Source organism: Somniosus microcephalus, chromosome 16 (genome assembly GCF_052327205.1).
Source record: "Somniosus microcephalus isolate GS21.2 chromosome 16, FLI_Smic_1.0, whole genome shotgun sequence".
NCBI classification, from domain to species: Eukaryota; Metazoa; Chordata; class Chondrichthyes; order Squaliformes; family Somniosidae; genus Somniosus; species Somniosus microcephalus.
Genome location: NC_141002.1, coordinates 5,753,369 through 5,775,933, shown reverse-complemented (window position 1 = coordinate 5,775,933; position 22,565 = coordinate 5,753,369). Strand labels below are relative to the sequence as shown.

The 22,565-nt window shown below is 52.3% G+C and overlaps 1 protein-coding gene across 1 annotated transcript in view; it reads right to left on the bottom strand.

The window, feature by feature from the left end:
- Window positions 1-22,565, bottom strand: part of wdr91 (WD repeat domain 91) — a gene marked incomplete at its 5' end in the record, with an annotated part of 64,449 nt that overhangs the window by 27,999 nt on the left and 13,885 nt on the right. The window contains 7 exons of the mRNA XM_086009775.1: window positions 5,108-5,258; window positions 6,125-6,315; window positions 8,650-8,850; window positions 8,954-9,137; window positions 13,160-13,266; window positions 13,788-13,871; window positions 19,026-19,232. Of these exons, the coding sequence (XP_085865901.1) occupies window positions 5,108-5,258; window positions 6,125-6,315; window positions 8,650-8,850; window positions 8,954-9,137; window positions 13,160-13,266; window positions 13,788-13,871; window positions 19,026-19,232 (1,125 nt within the window). The remainder of the gene's footprint in view (window positions 1-5,107; window positions 5,259-6,124; window positions 6,316-8,649; window positions 8,851-8,953; window positions 9,138-13,159; window positions 13,267-13,787; window positions 13,872-19,025; window positions 19,233-22,565) is intronic.

Here is a 22,565-nt window from a genome sequence, read left to right as displayed (position 1 = left end):
GACATTGAACGGCATTACCATCGCTGAATCCCCCCACTATTAACATTCTGGGGGGTCGCCATTGACCAGAAACTTAACTGGACCAGCCACATAAATACTGTGGCAACAAGAGCAGCTCAGAGGCTAGGTATTCTGCGGCAAATGTCTCACCTCCTGATTACCTAAAGCCTTTCCACCATCTACAAGGCACAAGTAAGGAGTGTGATGGAATACTCTCCACTTGCCTGGATGAGTGCAGCTCCAACAACACAAGAAATTCGACACCATCCAGGACAAAGAAGCCCACTTGATTGGCACCACATCCACCACCTTAAACATTCACTCCCTCCACCACCGGCGTACCGTGGCTGCAGTGTGTACCATCTACAAGATGCACTGCAGCAACTCGCCAAGGCTTCTTCAACAGCACCTCCCAAACCCGCGACCTCTACCACCTAGAAGGACAAGGGCAGCAGGCGCATGGGAACACCACCACCTCCAAGTTCCCCTCCAAGTCACACACCATCTTGACTTAGTCATTGAGTCATAACGGCATAGAAGGAGGCCATTCGGCCCATCGAGTCCGTGCCGGCTCTCTGTAGAGCAATCCAGTCAGTCCCATTCCCCCACTCTATCCCCGTAGCCCTGCAAGTTTATTTCCCTCAAGTGTCTATCCAGTCTCCCCTTGAAAACATTGAGTGTCTCCGCTTCCACCACTTCCGTCGGCAGCAAGTCCCAGGTCCTCACCACTCACTGCGTAAAAAAGTTTTCCCTCTGATCCCCCCTGTATCTCTTGCCCAAAACCTTAAATCTGCGTCCCCTAGTCCTTGTACCATCAACTAGTAGGAACAGCCTTTCCCCATCTAGCCTATCCAAACCCGTCATAATCTTGTACACCTCTATCAAATCACCCCTCAACCTCCTTTGCTCTAATGAAAACAAATCCAGCTTCTCCAACCTGTCCTTGTAGCTAAGATCTCCCATCCTTGGAACCATTCTGGTAAATCTCCTCTGCACCCTCTCAAGGGCCTTCACATCCTTCCTAATGTGTGGTGACCAGAACTGGACGCAATACTCCAGTTGTGGCCTAACCAGTGCTTTATAAAGGTTCAGCATAACTTCTCTACTTTTGTACTCAATACCTCTATTTATGAAGCCCAAGATCCCATGTGCTTTGTTAACCACTCTCTCAATATGTCCCGCCACCTTCAGGGACCTATGCACATTAACTCCCAGGTCCCTCTGTCCCTGCACACTCTTTAAAACTGTGCCATTAAGTGTATTTTGCCTCTCCCTGTTACCTTCTGCCAAAATGCATCACCTCACACTTCTCTGTACAGGAAACTCTTTGGTATCCGGCACCGACGTGTTGCTGGTTGATCAAAAATTCTGGATGACGGAGAGGGTTATCTATCAAGGCTATTTTTAACAAAGAAATTTTTTTTTTTTAAATCAAGAAATGTGCAGTATACAGTAATTGGGTACTCACCTACAGAATGTTGTGTTAAATGGATGGTGGAAGATGCTTGATTAAGTACAGTACTGCCAGTTGAGGGTAATGCAATGCATTGACTACCCAGCAGCGTGGGAGACACACAGTACCCCTGTAAAATGGCGAATCAGAAGAGACTACCGGCAGCGCGGGAGAGTCAGACTCCTGTTACAGGGGTATTGAGGTGTTCCAACTTCCGACAGCGCCAAGAAGCCAAGTAGTGGCAGTTTGGAGAACTACCCCCACTGACTAACTCGGCCACCGCGGGAGACTCGGACTCGGCAACATTGCCGGTTATTGAGGTGTTGTTTTCGGAGTGAGAATTTTGCCGGTTAAGAGAATGCCGGATATTTAGGTGCCGTTTAAACGAGTTTCCTGTATTAAATTCCATCTGCCACTTGTCTGCCCGTTCTGCTAGCCTTTCTATGTCCTGTTGCAGTCGATTGGTGTCATCCTCACTGTTTGCCACACCCCCAAGTTTGGTGTCAATGGCAAATTTAGAAATTCTACTCTGTATTCCAATATCCAGGTCATTTATATATATCAAAAAAAGCAATGGCCCCAGCACTGACCCTTGTGGAACACCACTGTCTACCATCCTCCAGTCTGAAAAACAACCATTTACCACAACTCGCTGTTTTCTGTCCTTAAGCCAATTCCTTATCCAAGCTGCCACTGACCCAACTATTCCATGTGCCTCAATTTTATTAACCAGCCTTCTATGTGGTACTTCGTCAAATGCCTTCCCAAAATCCATGTAGACAATGTCCATTGCATTCCCTTCATCAATCCTCCGTTAATTCATCAAAAAATTAAATTAGATTAGTCAAACACGATCTGCCTTTTACAAATCCGTGTTGGCTCTCCTTAATTAGCTTAAACCTCTCCAAGTGCCCGTTACTGCAGTTACTAAGATTGTCCTTACACCCTTTCTTGAACAATGGGGTCACATTTGCCACTTTCCAATCCTCAGGCACCTCCCTCGCATCTAGGGAAGATTGGAAAATTATGCCAAGCCCTTCCGCTATCTCCTCCCTAAATTCCCTTAGCAACCTGGGATGCAAGCCATCTGGACCAGGCGACTTATCCATTCCACCTTACACTAAACATCCGTAAGACAAAGGTCCTCTACCAACCTGCCCCCGCCACACAGTACTGCTCCCCCGATTATCAAAATCCACGACAAGGTCTTGGACAACGTGGACCACTTTCCATACCTCGGGAGCCTACCGTCAACAAGGCAGACGTCGATGACCAAGTCCAACAATGCCTTTAGTGTGCCAGTGCAGCCTTCGGTCGCCTGAGGAAGAGAGTGTTTGAAGACCAGGACCTCAGACCCAGCACCAAGCTCATGGTCTACAGAGCAGCAGTGATACCCGCCCTCCTGTATGCCTCAGAGACATGGACCATGTACAGCAGGCACCTCAAAGCACTGGAGAGGTACCAACGCTGCCTCCGCAAGATCCTGCAAATTCATTGGCAGGATAGGCACACCAACGTCAGTGTTCTCGCTCAGTACAACATCCCCAGCATCGAAGCTTTGACCACGCTCAATCAGCTCCAATGGACGGGTCACATTGTCCGCATGCCCGATACGAGACTCCCAAAACAAGCGCTCTACTCGGAGCTCCGACACGGCAAGAGAGCCCCAGGTGGGCAGAGGAAACGCTTCAAGGACACCCTCAAAAGCCTCCTTGAAAAAGTGCAACATCCCCACTGACACCTGGGAATCCCTGGCCCAAAACCACACAAAGTGGAGGAGAAGCATCCGGGAAGGCGCCGAACACCTTGAGTCTCTTCGGTGGGAGCAAGCGGAAGCCAAACACAAACAGCGCACGTCAGCCCAAGCACCCCACCCACCCGCCACTTCAACCACCGTCTGCGCCCCACCTGTGACAGAGACTGTAGGTCCCGCATTGGACTCATCAGTCACCTGAGAACTCATTTTTAATGTGGAAGCAAGTCATCCTCGGTTCCGAGGGACTGCCTTAAGAAGAGGAGAAGCACACCCAGCCTTTCTAGTACATCCTATCTATCAATTTTCACCCCTTCCATTGCTTCTACCTTTTCTACTTCTACCGATATTTTGTCAGCGAAGTATATCGCCGTTCCTTCATCATCGCTGGGTCAAAATCCTGGAACTCCCTCCCTAACAGCACTGTGGGACCACCTTCACCACCCGGACTGCAGTGGTTTAAGGGGGCGGCTCACTACCACCTTCTCAAGGGCAACTAGAGATGGGCAATAAATGCTGGCCTTGCCAGCGACACCCACATCCCATGAATGAATTAAAAAGTGAACAGCACATGGTTGCAGTGCCGTCTAGTCATAGAGTCATAACGGCACAGAAGGAGGCCATTCGGAGGGATGAATGATCAAAGTCCAACCCTGCTGGGTTTGGAATGCTCTGACCGTCTCTCTGCTGCTGACTCCGTTGCAAACAGTTCAATCGTTTCAGTGATGATGGACACAGATTTAAATTGAGTTTATTTTAGTTCAATTACACTTCTATTAATGTTCAATTAATGGTGTCTCCTCAGTTTCAGGGGGCCACTTGTGTAGTTGCCTTTCTTTTATTAACACTGGGAACCCAGCATCATCCCTATTGGTTTATTTAAAATAGGCAACTGAAGATCCTCCTCTGTAAACACATTTAAACAACAAGGTGAATGACATCGTCAGATAAGGTTAAACCTCAAAAGGATGGCATTGTAGTGATTTTGCTTTTAGCATCTTCTGAAACAGACAAGTCTCTTCAATTCAGCTTCATTCACAGGTTTTCCCATTGGCTGGTTTTAATTTGTGTAGATTTTTTATGTCTTAAGGATTCCTCAAAGAATATTAAACAGAATCTTCAGGTTCAATTTACTCATGGAAATAAAACAGCAGCAACCCATAACAGTGCTTGAACCAGCATCAATGGACATTGCCACACAGAAAGGGAAAGGAAACCTGTGTTGTGTTATACCCAGGACACAAGTACGGAGCCAGGTCGCCCACAGGCTGATCATCACAGGGATAAATCCTTTCCTGATGAGACATGTCCACCCCATATTCCATGGGTCAGTCACCACCGAGGTTATAGCCAGAGATCTCTCAACCATGTCAACAGAGGAGAAAAAGGATCGAGCGTTAGACCTGGTTGTTGCAGACACAGGTCAAGGGACAACCTGACCTCAAGAAAGGAAGAATCGTCGAGGACTGTAGTCAAGGGAAAAGTGGATGACCTACTGCCAGGTGTCCTGATGCCAGTCTAACTTAGTGATTAGAAGATGTGTAAAAGCAGCTCAATGCTGACTCGCAAGCAGCCCCTCGCCTAATTTCCCTCAACTCAATACTTTGCCACTGCACTACAACACTATGAGGAAGTCGGCAGTTTAGCGTTTGTAGTTATATTTCCTAGCACGGCACTCTGCCCAACACTCCACCATACTCCGCCTTTACCCCATCGCCATGCTACTCTGCGCTGCCACTCCGCCCATCACTCCACCACACACTGCGTTGCATGCTTCTCCTCATCTCCACGCCGCCACTCCACAGTAATTCACTAATGGCTCGTCCCATTTCATTCTAGTGAATATTCTGAAAGAAACCACGCCTGTGAGAAATGTCCCAATAGTGCAGATTGTTCCTCACCAATCGATCTGGTTTGGTGGCCCACTCCAAGGAAAGCAGCTGTGATTTGGACATTATGGTGGCCTTAGTCTGCATGGTGGGGTTGAATGCCCACACTTTAACGACTCCATCAACATCCAGGCTGGCGACTCTCCTCCCAGAGCAATCCACCCTAAATCAATCACAAGAGAAGCACTTTCAAAACTGGTGCCAGACCATTAGACCAATATCACTGTAACTGCACAATGAACCTCACCTCCACAATACTGTATACTCCCATTACCGAGAGCTGGTCCTCCAGTGTCACGAACACAAGTGCCTCTCTCCCAACACAGTTAGAAGTCTAACGTACCTCATATGTTTGAATGGAAGTTTGCTAAATCAGAGTACCCGAGAGGGATGCAGTTAATTGTGTAATTGAGATTAAATGTCAGTCTATTCAAACTCAAGCAAAAAGAGGTTGATAGAATGGATGTCTATGAATTGGTGATCGGTTAGTTTTCCTGGGAATAAAGCCAACGAGCTGCCAAGCAAAGCCTGTGGATGACTAAACTTCACACAGTATTCAGTCACTTTAGCACTGCAAGCTGCTGTACAGGCATTGGAATGAAGTGTCCTCTCTTACTGTACCGCAGGTTGGTGCAGTTCACAACACCTGGTCCCTTTTGTCATTCAGACTCTGGGGGCCAGTTATACACATTCGATTCAAGGCCCACACAAGTAATACTTCTGAGAGTAGAGGTAGTCCCCGGAGTACAATTCCTTTCCCCTCTAAAGGTGTTGCCGAAATCAGTCACATCTCTGGAGAGAGCAAAGGCAGCTTGCACAGTAATGTGGATTAACAAAGCCCACACACAACCACCCCCCAAAATAAATTAAACCTGTTGCATTATTGCTCAATTGCTTCCAAATCTACTGCATACACAGAATGTCAGTTATGAGGGAGAATTTCATAACTCAGTCAAGCTGTTAAAAAGCACGAGATAAACAGAGACAACTCTCGACATTACTGCACCCCATCCCCTCCCCCCCGCTCACCTGCAGTGCATGATGGAGGAGTGATGCTCTGCATATTCCTCCTGACTCAATACTATGAAAGGCTGCTCAGTCCCTTCCTCCGGGCTGCACTTGGCCAGTTTTGTAGGAGAGTCTAGTTGATCCGCAGACATCTCAGGACTGCTGGGAACGTCCATCTCAGCGCTGCCACCCTCAGGTTTTTTCTCCATACCCTACACACGGGAAAGGTACATAATGTGGTAACATTGTACCCCTGCTGCAATCAAGTATCAGTGAAATTTGCACTCAACATTTTATTAAATAACTTCTTAACCCTTCATTGTGGCCTAGTGTGACCATTTCCGCTTATAGCAGTAACTTATCAGACCAGATCAGAGGATCCCAGGTCCCTTTGCTATTCTGAGGGAGGTCGCTAATCTCAGCTGGAGCAGCCGATGGGGCGACACAATTAGCCTCAGTGCTTGAGGTAAAAGTTCACCACTATCCAGGCAAATCGCATTTACATGGGCAGGATCAGGCTTGGCTGTCATACTCTCTCTCGGTGATGACTAGCACCCAGGCACTTTCTGTCTGGGCTCGCATGTGCAGAGGTACCAGAGGAATCCTGGTGTCTGTAGAACCAAACCTCCCAGGAGTTAGCACCTTCAGGAGCAGACTTGAGAATTTCAAAAATATGAAATTATTAATTGCACCATTATAAATGTTAACTGGCTGATATATTTCTCATCTGATTTCATCAAACTAATCTGTAAATCAGTAAAAAACTTCAAAAACTGGGTTGCTTTGGAGGTGGTGGGATGCTGAGCAGCAGTTTGGGGCTGTCAGAACTCTCACCATTAGCCAGCTGAGTGGCATCATCCTTTCTGTCTAGGCTGCATCTAAAGCCAGCCTGAGGGCAGTGTGCTAACTGTGATGCAGAACATACCAAACCTGCAATAGGGTTCAAGATTTCTTCAAAACATCCCAATGGCTAGGAAGGCACGTGGCATGTTAGCCTTTATTGCAAGGGGTTATGGAGTAAATAAGTCTTGCTGCAATTGTTCAGGGCTTTGGCGAGACCACACCTGGAGGATTTCTGGGATGAGAGGGTTGCCCAAAGAGGAGAGATCGAGTATATATATATATACACACACTCTGGAATTTAGAAGAATGAGAGGTGATCTCATTGAAACATATAAGATTCTGAGAAGGCTTAACAGGGTAGATGCTGAGAGGTCGTTTCCCCTGGCTGGAGAGTCTAGAACAAGGGGCCGGCCATTTAGGACTGAGATGAGGAGGTATTTTTTCACTCAGAGGGTTGCGAATCTTTGGAATTCTCTACCCAAGAGGGCTGGGGATGCTGCGTCATTGAGTATATTCAAGACTGAGCTCGATAGACTTTTGGACTCTAGGGGAGTCAAGGGGTATGGGGGAATCGAGCGGGAAAGAGTAGTGGAGGTCGAAGATCAGCCACGATCTTAGTGAATGACGGAGCAGGCTCGAGGGGCCGTATGGCCTACTCCTGCTCCTATTTCTTATATTCCTATTTTACTGAAGAGATCTTGCACCACGTTGTTAGTTGGGTGCACTGTACAGCACCATGCCACCAGGGATTGGTTTGACCGCAGGAAGACATCAATGGACTGGTCAGGTGGGCAGAGCAGTGACAAATGGAATTCAATCTGGAGAAGTGTGAGGTAATGCATTTGGGGAGGGCTAACAAGGCAAGGGAATACACATTAAATGGTAGGACACTGAGAAGGGCAGAAGATCAGAGGGACCTTGGAGTGCATGTTCACAGATCCCTGAAGGTAGCAGGACAGGTGGAGAAGGTGGTTAAGAAGGCATACGGGATACTTGCCTTTATTAGCCGAGGGCCTTTATTAGCCGAGGCATAGAATAGAAGAGCAGGGGGGTTATGCTTAAACTGTATAAAACACTAGTTAGGCCTCAGCTAGAGTACTGCGTGCAGTTCTGGTCACCACATTACAGGAAGGATGTGATTGCACTAGAGGGGGTGCAGAGGAGATTTACAAGGATGTTGCCTGGGCTGGGGAATTTTAGCTATGAGGAACGATTGGATAGGCTGGGGTTGTTTTCTTTGGAACAGAGGAGGCTGAGGGGAGACCTAATTGGAGGTGTATAATATTATGAGGGGCCAAAATAGGAAGGACCTATTTCCCTTAGCAGAAGGGTCAATAACCAGGGGGCATAGATTTAAAGTAATTGGAGGTTTGGAGGGGATTTGAAGAGAAATTTCTTCACCCAGAGGGTGGTGGGGGTCTGGAACCCACTGCCTGAAAGGGTGGCAGAGGCAGAGACCCTCATCACATTTTAAAAGTACTTGGATATGCACTTACAGTGCTATAACCTACAAGGCTACGGACCAAGTACTGGAAAGTGGGATTAGGGTGGATAGCTCTTTGTCGGTCAGCACGGACAAGATGGGCTGAATGGCCTCCTTCTGTGCTGTAAATTTCTATGATTCTATGATGAGTTAATTATAGATTACATTCAATCAATCTGAGATACCCTGAGCAGCGCACTCTGATCAATCTGGCCATTACCTGGGCAGCGTGTTTAGACAAGAGCTCCCTCCGTTCTTTCTCGTGGTCAAACACCTTCCTCTGTCGCTGCTGCACACAGCTTGGGTCTCTCTCATGCTCCTGCCCCCTCCTCTGTCGCTGCTGCAATGTGCTGGGATCAGCTGCTGTGCTCAATGGCACTTTCCCATCTTTGGCGGCCGAGCTCTCTTTACTCTTGGCAGCCTGAACATTATAAACAAAGAACAACCAACTTCCTGATACAGGGCTGAAAATTGGAAGAGAGAACATCGAAATAGCGAACAGGTTCAGTGCACACACCAAATACCTGATTGTTGGTACTATCTCTCTTTCCAGAGGACACAGGGCTCTGAGACAGCTGCGAAGACACCGAGTGCACTGGCCCCTTCACAGGGAGTTTCTTACTTTGCGGGAGTAACAATGACAAAAACGAGCCGGCTTTGGTCTGCGAGGAAAGCAGTGACGAGGCCCTCTGACTGGACATCAAGTCTCTGCAAATAAACAGCAAAATTAGAGAATGAGCTGAAAAAGCACAGAGTGACTGACTCCAGAGCCTGCACACAGCGGGGCTACATGACCCGAGCTCGTCCCGCCCGGACAGGGCACGGGGCGAGCTCGTCCCGCCGGACAGGGCACGGGGCGAGCTCGTCCCGCCCGGACAGGGCACGGGGCGAGCTCGTCCCGCCCGGACAGGGCACGGGGAGAGCTCGTCCCGCCCGGACAGGGCACGGGGAGAGCTCGTCCCGCCCGGACAGGGCACGGGGAGAGCTCGTCCCGCCCGGACAGGGCACGGGGAGAGCTCGTCCCGCCCGGACAGGGCACGGGGCGAGCTCGTCCCGCCCGGACAGGGCACGGGGCGAGCTCGTCCCGCCCGGACAGGGCACGGGGCGAGCTCGTCCCGCCCGGACATTGCACGGGGCGAGCTCGTCCCGCCCGGACAGGGCACGGGGCGAGCTCGTCCCGCCCGGACAGGGCACGGGGCGAGCTCGTCCCGCCCGGACAGGGCACGGGGCGAGCTCGTCCCGCCCGGACAGGGCACGGGGAGAGCTCGTCCCGCCCGGACAGGGCACGGGGAGAGCTCGTCCCGCCCGGACAGGGCACGGGGCGAGCTCGTCCCGCCCGGACAGGGCACGGGGCGAGCTCGTCCCGCCCGGACAGGGCACGGGGCGAGCTCGTCCCGCCCGGACAGGGCACGGGGCGAGCTCGTCCCGCCCGGACAGGGCACGGGGCGAGCTCGTCCCGCCCGGACAGGGCACGGGGCGAGCTCGTCCCGCCCGGACAGGGCACGGGGCGAGCTCGTCCCGCCCGGACAGGGCACGGGGCGAGCTCGTCCCGCCCGGACAGGGCACGGGGCGAGCTCGTCCCGCCCGGACAGGGCACGGGGCGAGCTCGTCCCGCCCGGACAGGGCACGGGGCGAGCTCGTCCCGCCCGGACAGGGCACGGGGCGAGCTCGTCCCGCCCGGACAGGGCACGGGGCGAGCTCGTCCCGCCCGGACAGGGCACGGGGCGAGCTCGTCCCGCCCGGACAGGGCACGGGGCGAGCTCGTCCCGCCCGGACAGGGCACGGGGCGAGCTCGTCCCGCCCGGACAGGGCACGGGGCGAGCTCGTCCCGCCCGGACAGGGCACGGGGCGAGCTCGTCCCGCCCGGACAGGGCACGGGGCGAGCTCGTCCCGCCCGGACAGGGCACGGGGCGAGCTCGTCCCGCCCGGACAGGGCACGGGGCGAGCTCGTCCCGCCCGGACAGGGCACGGGGCGAGCTCGTCCCGCCCGGACAGGGCACGGGGCGAGCTCGTCCCGCCCGGACAGGGCACGGGGCGAGCTCGTCCCGCCCGGACAGGGCACGGGGCGAGCTCGTCCCGCCCGGACAGGGCACGGGGCGAGCTCGTCCCGCCCGGACAGGGCACGGGGCGAGCTCGTCCCGCCCGGACAGGGCACGGGGCGAGCTCGTCCCGCCCGGGAAGGGCACGGGGCGAGCTCGTCCCGCCCGGACAGGGCACGGGGCGAGCTCGTCCCGCCCGGACAGGGCACGGGGCGAGCTCGTCCCGCCCGGACAGGGCACGGGGCGAGCTCGTCCCGCCCGGACAGGGCACGGGGCGAGCTCGTCCCGCCCGGACAGGGCACGGGGCGAGCTCGTCCCGCCCGGACAGGGCACGGGGCGAGCTCGTCCCGCCCGGACAGGGCACGGGGCGAGCTCGTCCCGCCCGGACAGGGCACGGGGCGAGCTCGTCCCGCCCGGACAGGGCACGGGGCGAGCTCGTCCCGCCCGGACAGGGCACGGGGCGAGCTCGTCCCGCCCGGACAGGGCACGGGGCGAGCTCGTCCCGCCCGGACAGGGCACGGGGCGAGCTCGTCCCGCCCGGACAGGGCACGGGGCGAGCTCGTCCCGCCCGGACAGGGCACGGGGCGAGCTCGTCCCGCCCGGACAGGGCACGGGGCGAGCTCGTCCCGCCCGGACAGGGCACGGGGCGAGCTCGTCCCGCCCGGACAGGGCACGGGGCGAGCTCGTCCCGCCCGGACAGGGCACGGGGCGAGCTCGTCCCGCCCGGCCAGGGCACGGGGCGAGCTCGTCCCGCCCGGACAGGGCACGGGGCGAGCTCGTCCCGCCCGGACAGGGCACGGGGCGAGCTCGTCCCGCCCGGACAGGGCACGGGGCGAGCTCGTCCCGCCCGGACAGGGCACGGGGCGAGCTCGTCCCGCCCGGACAGGGCACGGGGCGAGCTCGTCCCGCCCGGACAGGGCACGGGGCGAGCTCGTCCCGCCCGGACAGGGCACGGGGCGAGCTCGTCCCGCCCGGACAGGGCACGGGGCGAGCTCGTCCCGCCCGGACAGGGCACGGGGCGAGCTCGTCCCGCCCGGACAGGGCACGGGGCGAGCTCGTCCCGCCCGGACAGGGCACGGGGCGAGCTCGTCCCGCCCGGACAGGGCACGGGGCGAGCTCGTCCCGCCCGGACAGGGCACGGGGCGAGCTCGTCCCGCCCGGACAGGGCACGGGGCGAGCTCGTCCCGCCCGGACAGGGCACGGGGCGAGCTCGTCCCGCCCGGACAGGGCACGGGGCGAGCTCGTCCCGCCCGGACAGGGCACGGGGCGAGCTCGTCCCGCCCGGACAGGACACGGGGCGAGCTCGTCCCGCCCGGACAGGACACGGGGCGAGCTCGTCCCGCTGGGATTACACAGAGCGAGCTCGTCCCGCCCGGACAGTACACGGAGCGAGCTCGTCCCGCCCGGACATTACACGGGGCGAGCTCGTCCCGCTGGGATTACACAGAGCGAGCTCGTCCCGCCCGGACAGTACACGGGGCGAGCTCGTCCCGCCCAGACAGTACACAGAGCGAGCTCGTCCCGCCCGGACAGTACACAGAGCGAGCTCGTCCCGCTGGATTACACAGAGCGAGCTCGCCCCGCCCGGACAGTACACGGGGCGAGCTCGACCCGCCCGGACAGTACACGGGGCGAGCTCGTCCGGCTGGGATTACACGGGGCGAGCTGGTCCCGCTGGGATTACACGGGGCGAGCTGGTCCCGCTGGGATTACACGGGGCGAGCTGGTCCCGCTGGGATTACACGGGGCGAGCTGGTCCCGCTGGGATTACACGGGGCGCGCTGGTCCCGCTGGGATTACACAGAGCGAGCTCGTCCCGCCTGGACAGTACACGGGGCGAGCTCGTCCCGCTTGGATTACACAGAGCGAGCTCGCCCCGCCCGAACAGTACACGGGGCGAGCTCGTCCCGCTTGGATTACACAGAGCGAGCTCGCCCCGCCCGGACAGTACACGGGGCGAGCTCGTCCCGCTGGATTACACAGAGCGAGCTCGCCCCACCCGGACAGTACACGGGGCGAGCTCGACCCGCCCGGACAGTACACGGGGCGAGCTCGACCCGCCCGGACAGTACACGGGGCGAGCTCGACCCGCCCGGACAGTACACGGGGCGAGCTGGTCCCGCTGGGATTACACGGGGCGAGCTGGTCCCGCTGGGATTACACGGGGCGAGCTGGTCCCGCTGGGATTACACGGGGCGAGCTGGTCCCGCTGGGATTACACGGGGCGAGCTGGTCCCGCTGGGATTACACGGGGCGAGCTGGTCCCGCTGGGATTACACGGGGCGAGCTGGTCCCGCTGGGATTACACGGGGCGAGCTGGTCCCGCTGGGATTACACGGGGCGAGCTGGTCCCGCTGGGATTACACGGAGCGAGCTGGTCCCGCTGGGATTACACGGAGCGAGCTGGTCCCGCTGGGATTACACGGAGCGAGCTGGTCCCGCTGGGATTACACGGAGCGAGCTGGTCCCGCTGGGATTACACGGAGCGAGCTGGTCCCGCTGGGATTACACGGAGCGAGCTGGTCCCGCTGGGATTACACGGAGCGAGCTGGTCCCGCTGGGATTACACGGGGCGAGCTCGACCCGCTGTCACCAGATTCAATCCACTGACAAGTGCAGAATGGCAACAAAAGCTCCTGAGAAGAAACACGCGCAGTTGAACACGCGCAGTTGAACACGCGCTGTACTCACAATTCAGAATCTCCCAGCCGGTCCATGTTCTGTATGTAAGGGGGCAATTTATGGTGAATCATATCTTCCTCTTTCTTCATTCTTGACTCTGCTTGCACAGCAAACAGCTGGGGCATAACATGAAACATTCAGTAAACCAAAACAGCAAATCCTTTACAGTACAAATGATGATGACGAGGTTATCAACAAGTAGTTCCGTCAAATCCCCAGTCAGATATGTGCTCTGAAAAACACAGGCACCCCATAGGGGAGGACAAGGTGCAGATACCTTGAAAAACAACCTCAAGGTTTCTAACAGCTCCACTAACAACTGGAAGTACACTGCAATGGCAAAGGCCACAACCGTTTACCAGCCGGTGCGCTGGCGTCTCTCACTTTGAAAGCACATACCCAAGAGTTAAGCACTAACGAGAAAACTGGAAACAATGGCAGCTCACAGACTATCCTGTGTGCCAATTAGCATGGGAAAACTTGTGATTCTTGTGCCAGGGCTCGCCCTTCTCTAGCCCTGCCACCCCCAGTCCCCGGGCTCGCCCGTCCCTAGCCCTGTCACCCCCAGCACCCCCATCCCCAGCCTGCCCGTCCCCAACCTCGCCAGCCCCCGGGTCTCATTAGAATAAAGTACTACCTTCTGCCACAAGGCTTCATTTTCTTCCTGCAGTTGAGAGCGTCTCTGGACCTCTGCATCAAAGTTCAGCAACACAGGAACAGGTGACAGAAGTTAAAGAAAAAAATAGCAAACAACACCTAGTCGATTCTCAGTTTAATGTCACTTTTATATATGGCAATGACATTATCAGACATATCACAGTCCAGATCGACTTAAATTACAGGCCATTATTTATACAACTCGGACTGGTCACCTACGGCCCCTGCAGCACTGGTGACATTACTCACAATTCACTTGTTCCGACTGCCACACTTCAGTCAGGAGCCTATTCACCTCTGAAATAAGTAGTGATCATCAAGACCACTAACACAGAAATATTAGAAGCAGGAAGGCAGAAGGCCACAGATCAACCTACTGACAATCAATGTTCCACCCCCTGATTATTTTTTGGGTGCTGTCCCCTTTAAGGAGCTGTGCGGTCCTTATCATTGAAAAAGCCGGTCCTAGGCTGCGCAGCTTATAGGGAACGTTGCTGACCATGGGTCGGCACCACTTCTCCCTCAACTCCAGTACTCTCTTGACCCCCTCCACTGTCTCCAATTTGTCACGCTGCATGTATAACATCCAGTTTTGGATGAGTAGAAATTTCCTCCAATTAAATAAAGAGAAGACTGAAGCGGCTATCTTCGGTCCACGCCACAAACTCAATTCCCTCTCCCTGGCCACTGTCTCATTTGAACTGGACTGTTTGCAAATTCGGCATCCTATTTGACCCTGAGCTGAGCTCTCGATCCCATAGCCTCTCCATCACCAAGACCGCCTACTTCTCCCTCCGTAATATCACCCGTCTCTACCCCTGCTTCAGCCCATCTGTTTTGCAAACCTTCATCCATGCATTTGTTACCTCTAGACTCGACTAGGGTACCTTGGCCGGCCTCCCACCTTGCACCCTCGAAATTTCAGCCCATCCAAAACTCTGCTGCCCATATCCTAATTCACACCAAGTCCCATTCACCCATCACATCTGTGCTTGCTGACCTACATTGGCTCCGTGTCTGGCATGGCTTCAATTTTAAAATACTCATCCTTGTTTTCAAATCCCTCCATGGCCTCGTCCCTCCCTATCTCTAACCTCCTCCAACCCTACAACCCTCAGATCTCTGTACTCCTTCAATACTGTCCTCTTGCAAACCCCCAATTTTCATCGTTCCACCATTGCCAACTGTGCCTTCAGCTGCCTAGGTCCTAAGCTCTGGAATTTCCTTCCTAAAGCCCTCTGCATTTTTGCCTCTCTCTCCCCTCCTTTAAGGCGCTTCTTAAAACCTACCTGTGACCCACCTGTCCTAATATCTCATGTGACTTGGTGTCAAATTTTGTTTGACAGTGTTCCTGTGCAGAACCATTGGATCTTTTACTATGTTAAATGCGCTCTATAAATGTTGTTACTGTACTCACCTTCTCCCCAGAAACATATCAATTTATTTCTTGACCTCTGATACTGTCCCATTTCAATGTCCTTCCCTGGTAACTTATTCCACACTTCTAGTACTCTCTGGGTGACATGGTTCACCAGGCTTCTCTTTTTACTTTTCACTTGCTAATTGTATTTGAACCTTTCTCCCACCATTTGCTTGGCATCAGTTTATCAATTCCCTGTATAGTCCTGAAAACTTCAATCAGGACCCTTCAAATTCTGCTGCTTTGCAAAGGACTTGCCAATCCTGCAGCAGCCTTGGGCAAGAAGGGAACCAGCACCCATGACACTGACGGCTCGAGGGGGTGACTAGGTGTGTGGATGAGGGTAGTGCAGTGGATGTGGTTTACATGGATTTCAGTAAGGCTTTTGATAAAGTCCCGCATAGGAGACTGGTCAGGAAGGTAAGAGCCCATGGGATCCAGGGTGCCTTGGCACATTGGATCCAAAACTGGCTTAGTGGCAGAAGGCAGAGGGTGATGGTGGAAGGTTGTTTTTGTGACTGGAAGCCTGTGTCCAGTGGGGTACCGCAGGGATCGGTGCTGGGTCCCTTGCTGTTTGTGGTCTACATTAATGATTTGGATGTGAATGTAAAAGGTATGATCAGTAAGTTCGCAGATGACACGAAAATTGGTGGGGTGGTAAATAGCGAGGAAGGTAGCCTCAGTCTGCAGGACGATATAGATGGGTTGGTCAGATGGGCGGAACAGTGGCAAATGGAATTTAACCCTAAAAAGTGTGAGGTGATGCATTTTGGACAGACTAACAAGGCAAGGGAATACACAATGAATGGTAAGACCCTAGGAAAGACAGAGGATCAGAGAGACCTTGGTGTGCATGTACATAGATCCCTGAAGGCAGCAGAACAGGTGGATAAGGTGGTTAAAAAGGCATATGGGATACTTGCCTTCATTAGCCGAGGCATAGAATATAAGAGCAGGGAGGTTATGATGGAGCTTTACAAAACACTGGTAAGGCCACAGCTGGAGTACTGTGTGCAGTTCTGGTCACCACACTATAGGAAGGATGTGATTGCTTTGGAGAGGGTGCAGAGGAGATTTACCAGGATGTTACCTGGGCTGGAGTGCTTCAGCTATGGTCAGGCTGGGGTTGTTTTCCTTGGAGCAGAGAAGGCTGAGGGGGGACCTGATTGAGGTATACAAAATTATGAGGGGCATAGATAGGGTAGATAGAAGGGAACTTTTCCCCTTAGTAGAGGGGTCAATAACAAGGGGGCATAGATTCAAGGTAAGGGGCAGGAGGTTTAGAGGGGATTTGAGGAAAAACTTTTTCACCCAGAGGGTGGTTGGAATCTGGAACTCACTGCCTGAAAGGGTGGTAGAGGCAGGAACCCTCACAACATTCAAGAAGCATTTGGATGAGCACTTGAAATGCCATAGCATACAAGGCTACGGACCAAGTGCTGGAAAATGGGATTAGATTAGACGGGGCTTGATGGCCGGCACAGACACGATGGGCCGAAGGGCCTCTTTCTGTGCTGTATAACTCTATGACTATACAATCTGACTCCAGGTGACTCGTTCTCCCTTAAAAACTTACTTTCCTTCCTTTATTAGCCTTCTAAGGCTGAGGTAAGGAGCACACCATGCAGGGAGTGGCAGAGTTCACCCTTAATCCACAATGCAGCACACTGCACCAATGAAATGTGTTTTAATAATGTGACCAGCTGGTGTGTAATGGAATCAGACAGATCAGATCAGACGATCCCAGGCTGTGCGGAGTTACCTGGTCTACACCAGGCAAAGCATCACAACTGGTCCCAGGACCCCTGGACCAGGACAGGGGAAGAAAACAAAGCTGCTGATCACTATACAGTGAGCCCTGCTGGAAAGTGCATGTGTGTGCATGTCAGCCACTGAATGAATCAGGTAGAGCTGTGATCCCTCTGTGGTCCCATACCCCACTGGCACTCTCCAGCTAGAATCACATTTGAAGAATGGCAGTTGGATGAGGCACCAGAGGAGACCTGGCACGTCTGGAACCACAAACCAGCTCGAGTCATCATCTACAAGAGAGGACAGGACCCTCTGGTCCATCCAGCCTGTCCCCCACAATTGTGATACCTTGTGCATCACAATATATAAACTCTCCACCCAACCTGAAACTATGTGATCTCCTGGGAAAGGCAAAAAAACCTGATTAAAACCCAGGACAATTTGGGGAAAAAAATCTGGGAAATTCCTCTCCGACCTCACTACGCAATTGAAACTAGTCCAGGAGATCACTCTGGCCCTGATAATTCCTTGCAGTACCTATCTTTTGTACGAGGTGATCGCCACCCCAGCCAGAAACGGGTTCAGCTCTCGCTTGAAGGAATTCAGCGAGTCGGTGTCCACCGCACGAGCCAGAAGCCTGTTCCAGAGGTCCACTATTCTCTGTGACAAGAAATACCACCTGACAGCTAACCTAGATCTGGCCTTACACAACTTAAAATTGTGACCCCTGGTCCTCCCTAACCTATTTACAGGAAACTCTCGTTTAAACAGCACCTAAATAGTCAGAATTCTCTATTAACCGGCAAAATTCTCACTCCGAAAACAACACCTCAATAACCGGCAATGTTGCCGAGTCCGAGTCTCCCGCGGTGGCCGAGTTAGTCAGTGGGGGTAGTTCTCCAAACTGCCACTACTTGGCTTCTTGGCGCTGTCGGAAGTCGGAACACCTCAATACCCCTGTAACAGGAGTCTGACTCTCCCGCGCTGCCGGTAGTCTCTACTGATCTGCCATTTTACAGGGGTACTGTGTCTCTCTCACGCTGCTGGTAGTCACTGCATTGCATTACCCTCAACTGGTAGTACTGTACTTAATCAAGCATCTTCCACCATCCATTTAACACAACATTCTGTAGGTGAGTACCCAATTACTGTGTACTGCACATTTCTTGATTTTTTAATTTTTCTTTGTTAAAAATAGCCTCGGTAGATAACCCTCGCCGTCATCCGGAATTTTTGATCAACCGGCAACACGGCGGTCCCGTCGGTGCCGGATACCAAAGAGTTTCCTGTAATTGGAACAAACTATCAACTCAAACACAATCTATTCCCTTCATCATCTTATAAACCTAAATCAGATCCCCCCTAAGTCTTTGTTTTTCCTAAGTGTAGAGTTGCCGCTCTTTTAGCCTATCCTGATAACCAAGATGCTTTAAACTGGGAATTAGTCTACTGGCCCTCCTCTGCACCCTTTCCAAAGCCTCAATATCACCCACCATGTAAGGAGACCAAAACTGGACACAGTATTCCAAGAGAGACCTGACCAAGGTCTTGTATGGCTCGTCTTGTGCTCAAATTGTCCTATGGATACACCCAACACCCTATTCACTGCAGCTACCGCTTTGCGGCATTGCTCATGCACCTTTAGAGATCTATGCACTAGAACGCCCAGATCGCTTTCTTTCTCCGCCTGCCTTAATGCTTTTCCCTGAAGGGTGTGTGTATATATGTTCAGCATTCATCCAGCCCACTGCACTTTTCTAAGCTGAACATCATTTGCCAGTCACAAGGCAAATCCTTGGAGAAAAATTACAGCTTGCTTTTTAAAACAAAAATCACAAGTCACACATTCATCAGTGGAAGAGCCTGAAAAGGAATGAGATATAATTCTGTTAACAGGTGGGGGTAGATTTGTAACAAGTCATGAAAAATGGAGGGCAGCTCAGAAAGGCTCGATTTTCAGCCTGCTGAGAGCTAGTAAGTGGCTCCAGTTCTGTTTGGTTGACAAGTGGAAAAATCATGGAGGCTCCCCATTGCAAAAAGGATATGCATGCACTGGAACAGCACACTCAGGAAGTTGTGCAGTGACACCAGGAATGTCTCTGTCCACTGCTTGGAGAAGTAAGTGGCAAACACCAGGTTCTGTTCTGGATTTGGAATGAAGGGAAGAACAAACCATTCCTTCCATTCTGGCTGGTTCTGCAATTCCAAGGCCTGCTTCTGGAAGAATTCCTGGGTTTTATCAATCCTATTAGACTGCAACAAAAAGAGAAGGGAAGAAATTACTTTCCCTCCTTCCCCAGCTCCTAAGCCTACACTCTGCACACCAGAAATTGTATTTTAAGACACATTTGAGTAGCCTTCGCCAAACCCCTCCCCTGTAAATAGCTGAGTCTTTAAAAATAACGTGCAACAGACCAGGAATGTCCTCCAGATCTGTGCTGAATTAACTGATCGCAGCCTGCGCAGCACTTGGGAGGCCTCTGGACTAGGGAGGAGAAAGATATGAAAGTGTTCCTGATCACAATCCAAGGAGCATAGTAGGAAAGTTTGTATGGAAATCAGGAAGAGAAGAAGATCAGGATTGGCAATGGCACCCCCATGATGGAATAGTTTATCAGCATTCACTGTCCAGAATCTCAGGAGGAATGGCAACTGTGGCAAGGCAAGAGGCCTGGAGTCACCCCTAGAACGAGCTCCAGGGCAGCACACTGGGAGGGCTGCCTTAAGTATGAAGGAGTGGAAATGCATGTGCCTTAATTCTGTAGACACCAGCACTGAATGAAAGAAACACTCTCAGCATTCTCCTTGTACAGCTTTATTAATTATCTAAGAACATAAGAATTAGGAGCAGGAGTCGGCCATACGGCCCTTCGAATCATTCAATATTATGGCTGATCTTTGACCTCAACTCCACTTTCCTGCCCGATCCTCATATCCCTTGATTCTCCTAGAGTCCAAAAATCTATCCATCTCTGCCTTGAATATACTCAACGACTCAGCATTCACAGCCCTTTGAGGTAGAGAATTCCAAAGATTCACAACCCTCTGAGTGAAGAAATTCCACCTCATCTCGGTCTTAAATGGCCGACCCCTTGTCCGGAGACGATGCCCCTAGACACTCCAGCCAGGGGAAACCACCTCTCAGCATCTACCCTGTCAATCCCCCTCAGAATCTTACATGTTTCAATGAGATCACCTCTCATTCTTCTAAACTGCTGTAGAATGAACCTCACTTTCTTCCCGGCGTCAATAACAGGAACTTGCAGATCAGGGTTAGATACAGTGTAAAGCTCCCTCTACACTGTCCCATCAGACACTCCCAGGGCAGGTACAGCACGGGTTAGATACCTGGACAGTGCGGATCACACAGTGAATAGTACAGCCTGGTAATAGTACAGTATGGTCCAGGTAGTAATGGTACAGGCTGGTAGTCAGATACCTGGACAGTATGGACCAGGGAGTAACAGTACAGGCTGGTAATCAGATACCTGGACAGTATGGACCAGGTAGTAACGGTACAGGCTGGTAATCAGATACCTGGACAGTATGGACCAGGTAGTAACGGTACAGGACTGGTAATCAGATACCTGGACAGTATGGACCAGGTAGTAACGGTACAGACTGGTAATCAGATACCTGGACAGTATGGACCAGGGAGTAACGGTACAGACTGGTAATCAGATACCTGGACAGTATGGACCAGGGAGTAACGGTACAGGACTGGTAGTCAGAAACCTGGACAGTATGGACCAGGGAGTAACGGTACAGGACTGGTAATCAGATACCTGGACAGTATGGACCAGGTAGTAACGGTACAGGCTGGTAATCAGATACCTGGACAGTATGGACCAGGTAGTAACGGTACAGACTGGTAATCAGATACCTGGACAGTATGGACCAGGGAGTAACGGTACAGGCTGGTAATCAGATACCTGGACAGTATGGACCAGGGAGTAACAGTACAGGCTGGTAATCAGATACCTGGACAGTATGGACCAGGTAGTAATGGTACAGGCTGGTAGTCAGATACCTGGACAGTATGGAACAGGGAGTAACGGTACAGACTGGTAGTCAGAAACCTGGACAGTATGGACCAGGGAGTAACGGTACAGGCTGGTAATCAGATACCTGGACAGTATGGACCAGGGAGTAACGGTACAGGCTGGTAATCAGATACCTGGACAGTATGGACCAGGGAGTAACAGTACAGGTTGGTAATCAGATACCTGGACAGTATGGACCAGGTAGTAACAGTACAGACTGGTAATCAGATACCTGGACAGTATGGACCTCCAAAACAGGTTTACCGTTTTGGGTACTGTTGGGGGAGATGACTTATCAGGGGAAGGCACCAGCAGCCAGGTTCAGGGCACCATGACTGGCTCTGCTGCACAGAAGGGTGGGAAAAAGAGGGATAGGGCTATAGTGATAGGGGATTCAATTGTAAGGGGGATAGATAGGAGTTTCTGTGGCCGAGACCGAGACTCCAAGATGGTATGTTGCCTCCCTGGTGCAAGGGTCAAGGATGTCTCGGAGCGGGTGCAGAGCATTCTGAAGGGGGAGGGGGATCAGCCAGTTGTCGTGGTACATGTAGGTACCAACGATGTAGGTAAAAAGAGGGAGGAGGTCCTACAAGCTGAATTTAGGGAGTTAGGAGCTAAATTGAAAAGTAGGACCTCAAAGGTAGTAATCTCTGGATTGCTACCAGTGCCACGAGCTAATAAGTTTAGAGAGAGTAAGATAGATAAGCTAAATACGTGGCTTGAGCAGTGGTGCAAGGGAGAGGGATTTAAATTCTTGAGGCATTGGAACCAGTTCTTGGGGAGGAGTGACCTGTACCAAGGGGACGGTCTACACCTGAGCTGTGAGGGAGCCGATGTCCTCGGGGTAATATTTTCTAGGGCGGTTCGGGAGGATTTAAACTAATTTGGCAGGGGGATGGGAACCTAGATAGTGGAAAAGAGGGAAGTCATATGAAGTCAGAAATAGATGGTAGAAAGGTGAGAAGCAATAAGCAAAGGAGAGAAACACAAAGGGCCAAACTAATTCATAATGAGAGTGTGAAAAAAGCAAGCCTGAAGGCTTTGTATCTTAATGCTAGAAGCATTAGGAACAAGGTGGATGAATTAGTTGTGGAAATAGAGGTAAACAAGTATGATTTGATTGGGATTACAGAAACGTGGCTGCAGGGTGGGCAAGGCTGGGAACTTAACATCCAGGGATATACAATATTTAGGAAGGATCGGCAAAAAGGTAGGGGAGGTGGGGTAGCATTGCTGGTAAAGGAGGGGATTAATGCAATGGAAAGGAAGGATATTAACTCGGATGAAACGGAATCTGTATGGGTAGAAATGAGAAATAGCAAGGGGAGGAAAACGTTAGTGGGTGTGATATATAGGCCTCCAAATAGTAATATGGAGGTGAGGGAAGGCATAAAAAGGGAAATTAGAGAAGCGTGCGATAAGAGCACAGCTGTCATCATGGGTGACTTTAATTTACATATTGATTGGACTACCCAAATTAGTAAAAATTCTGAGGAGGAGGAATTCCTGGAATGTTTTCGGGACGGTTATCTGGACCAATATG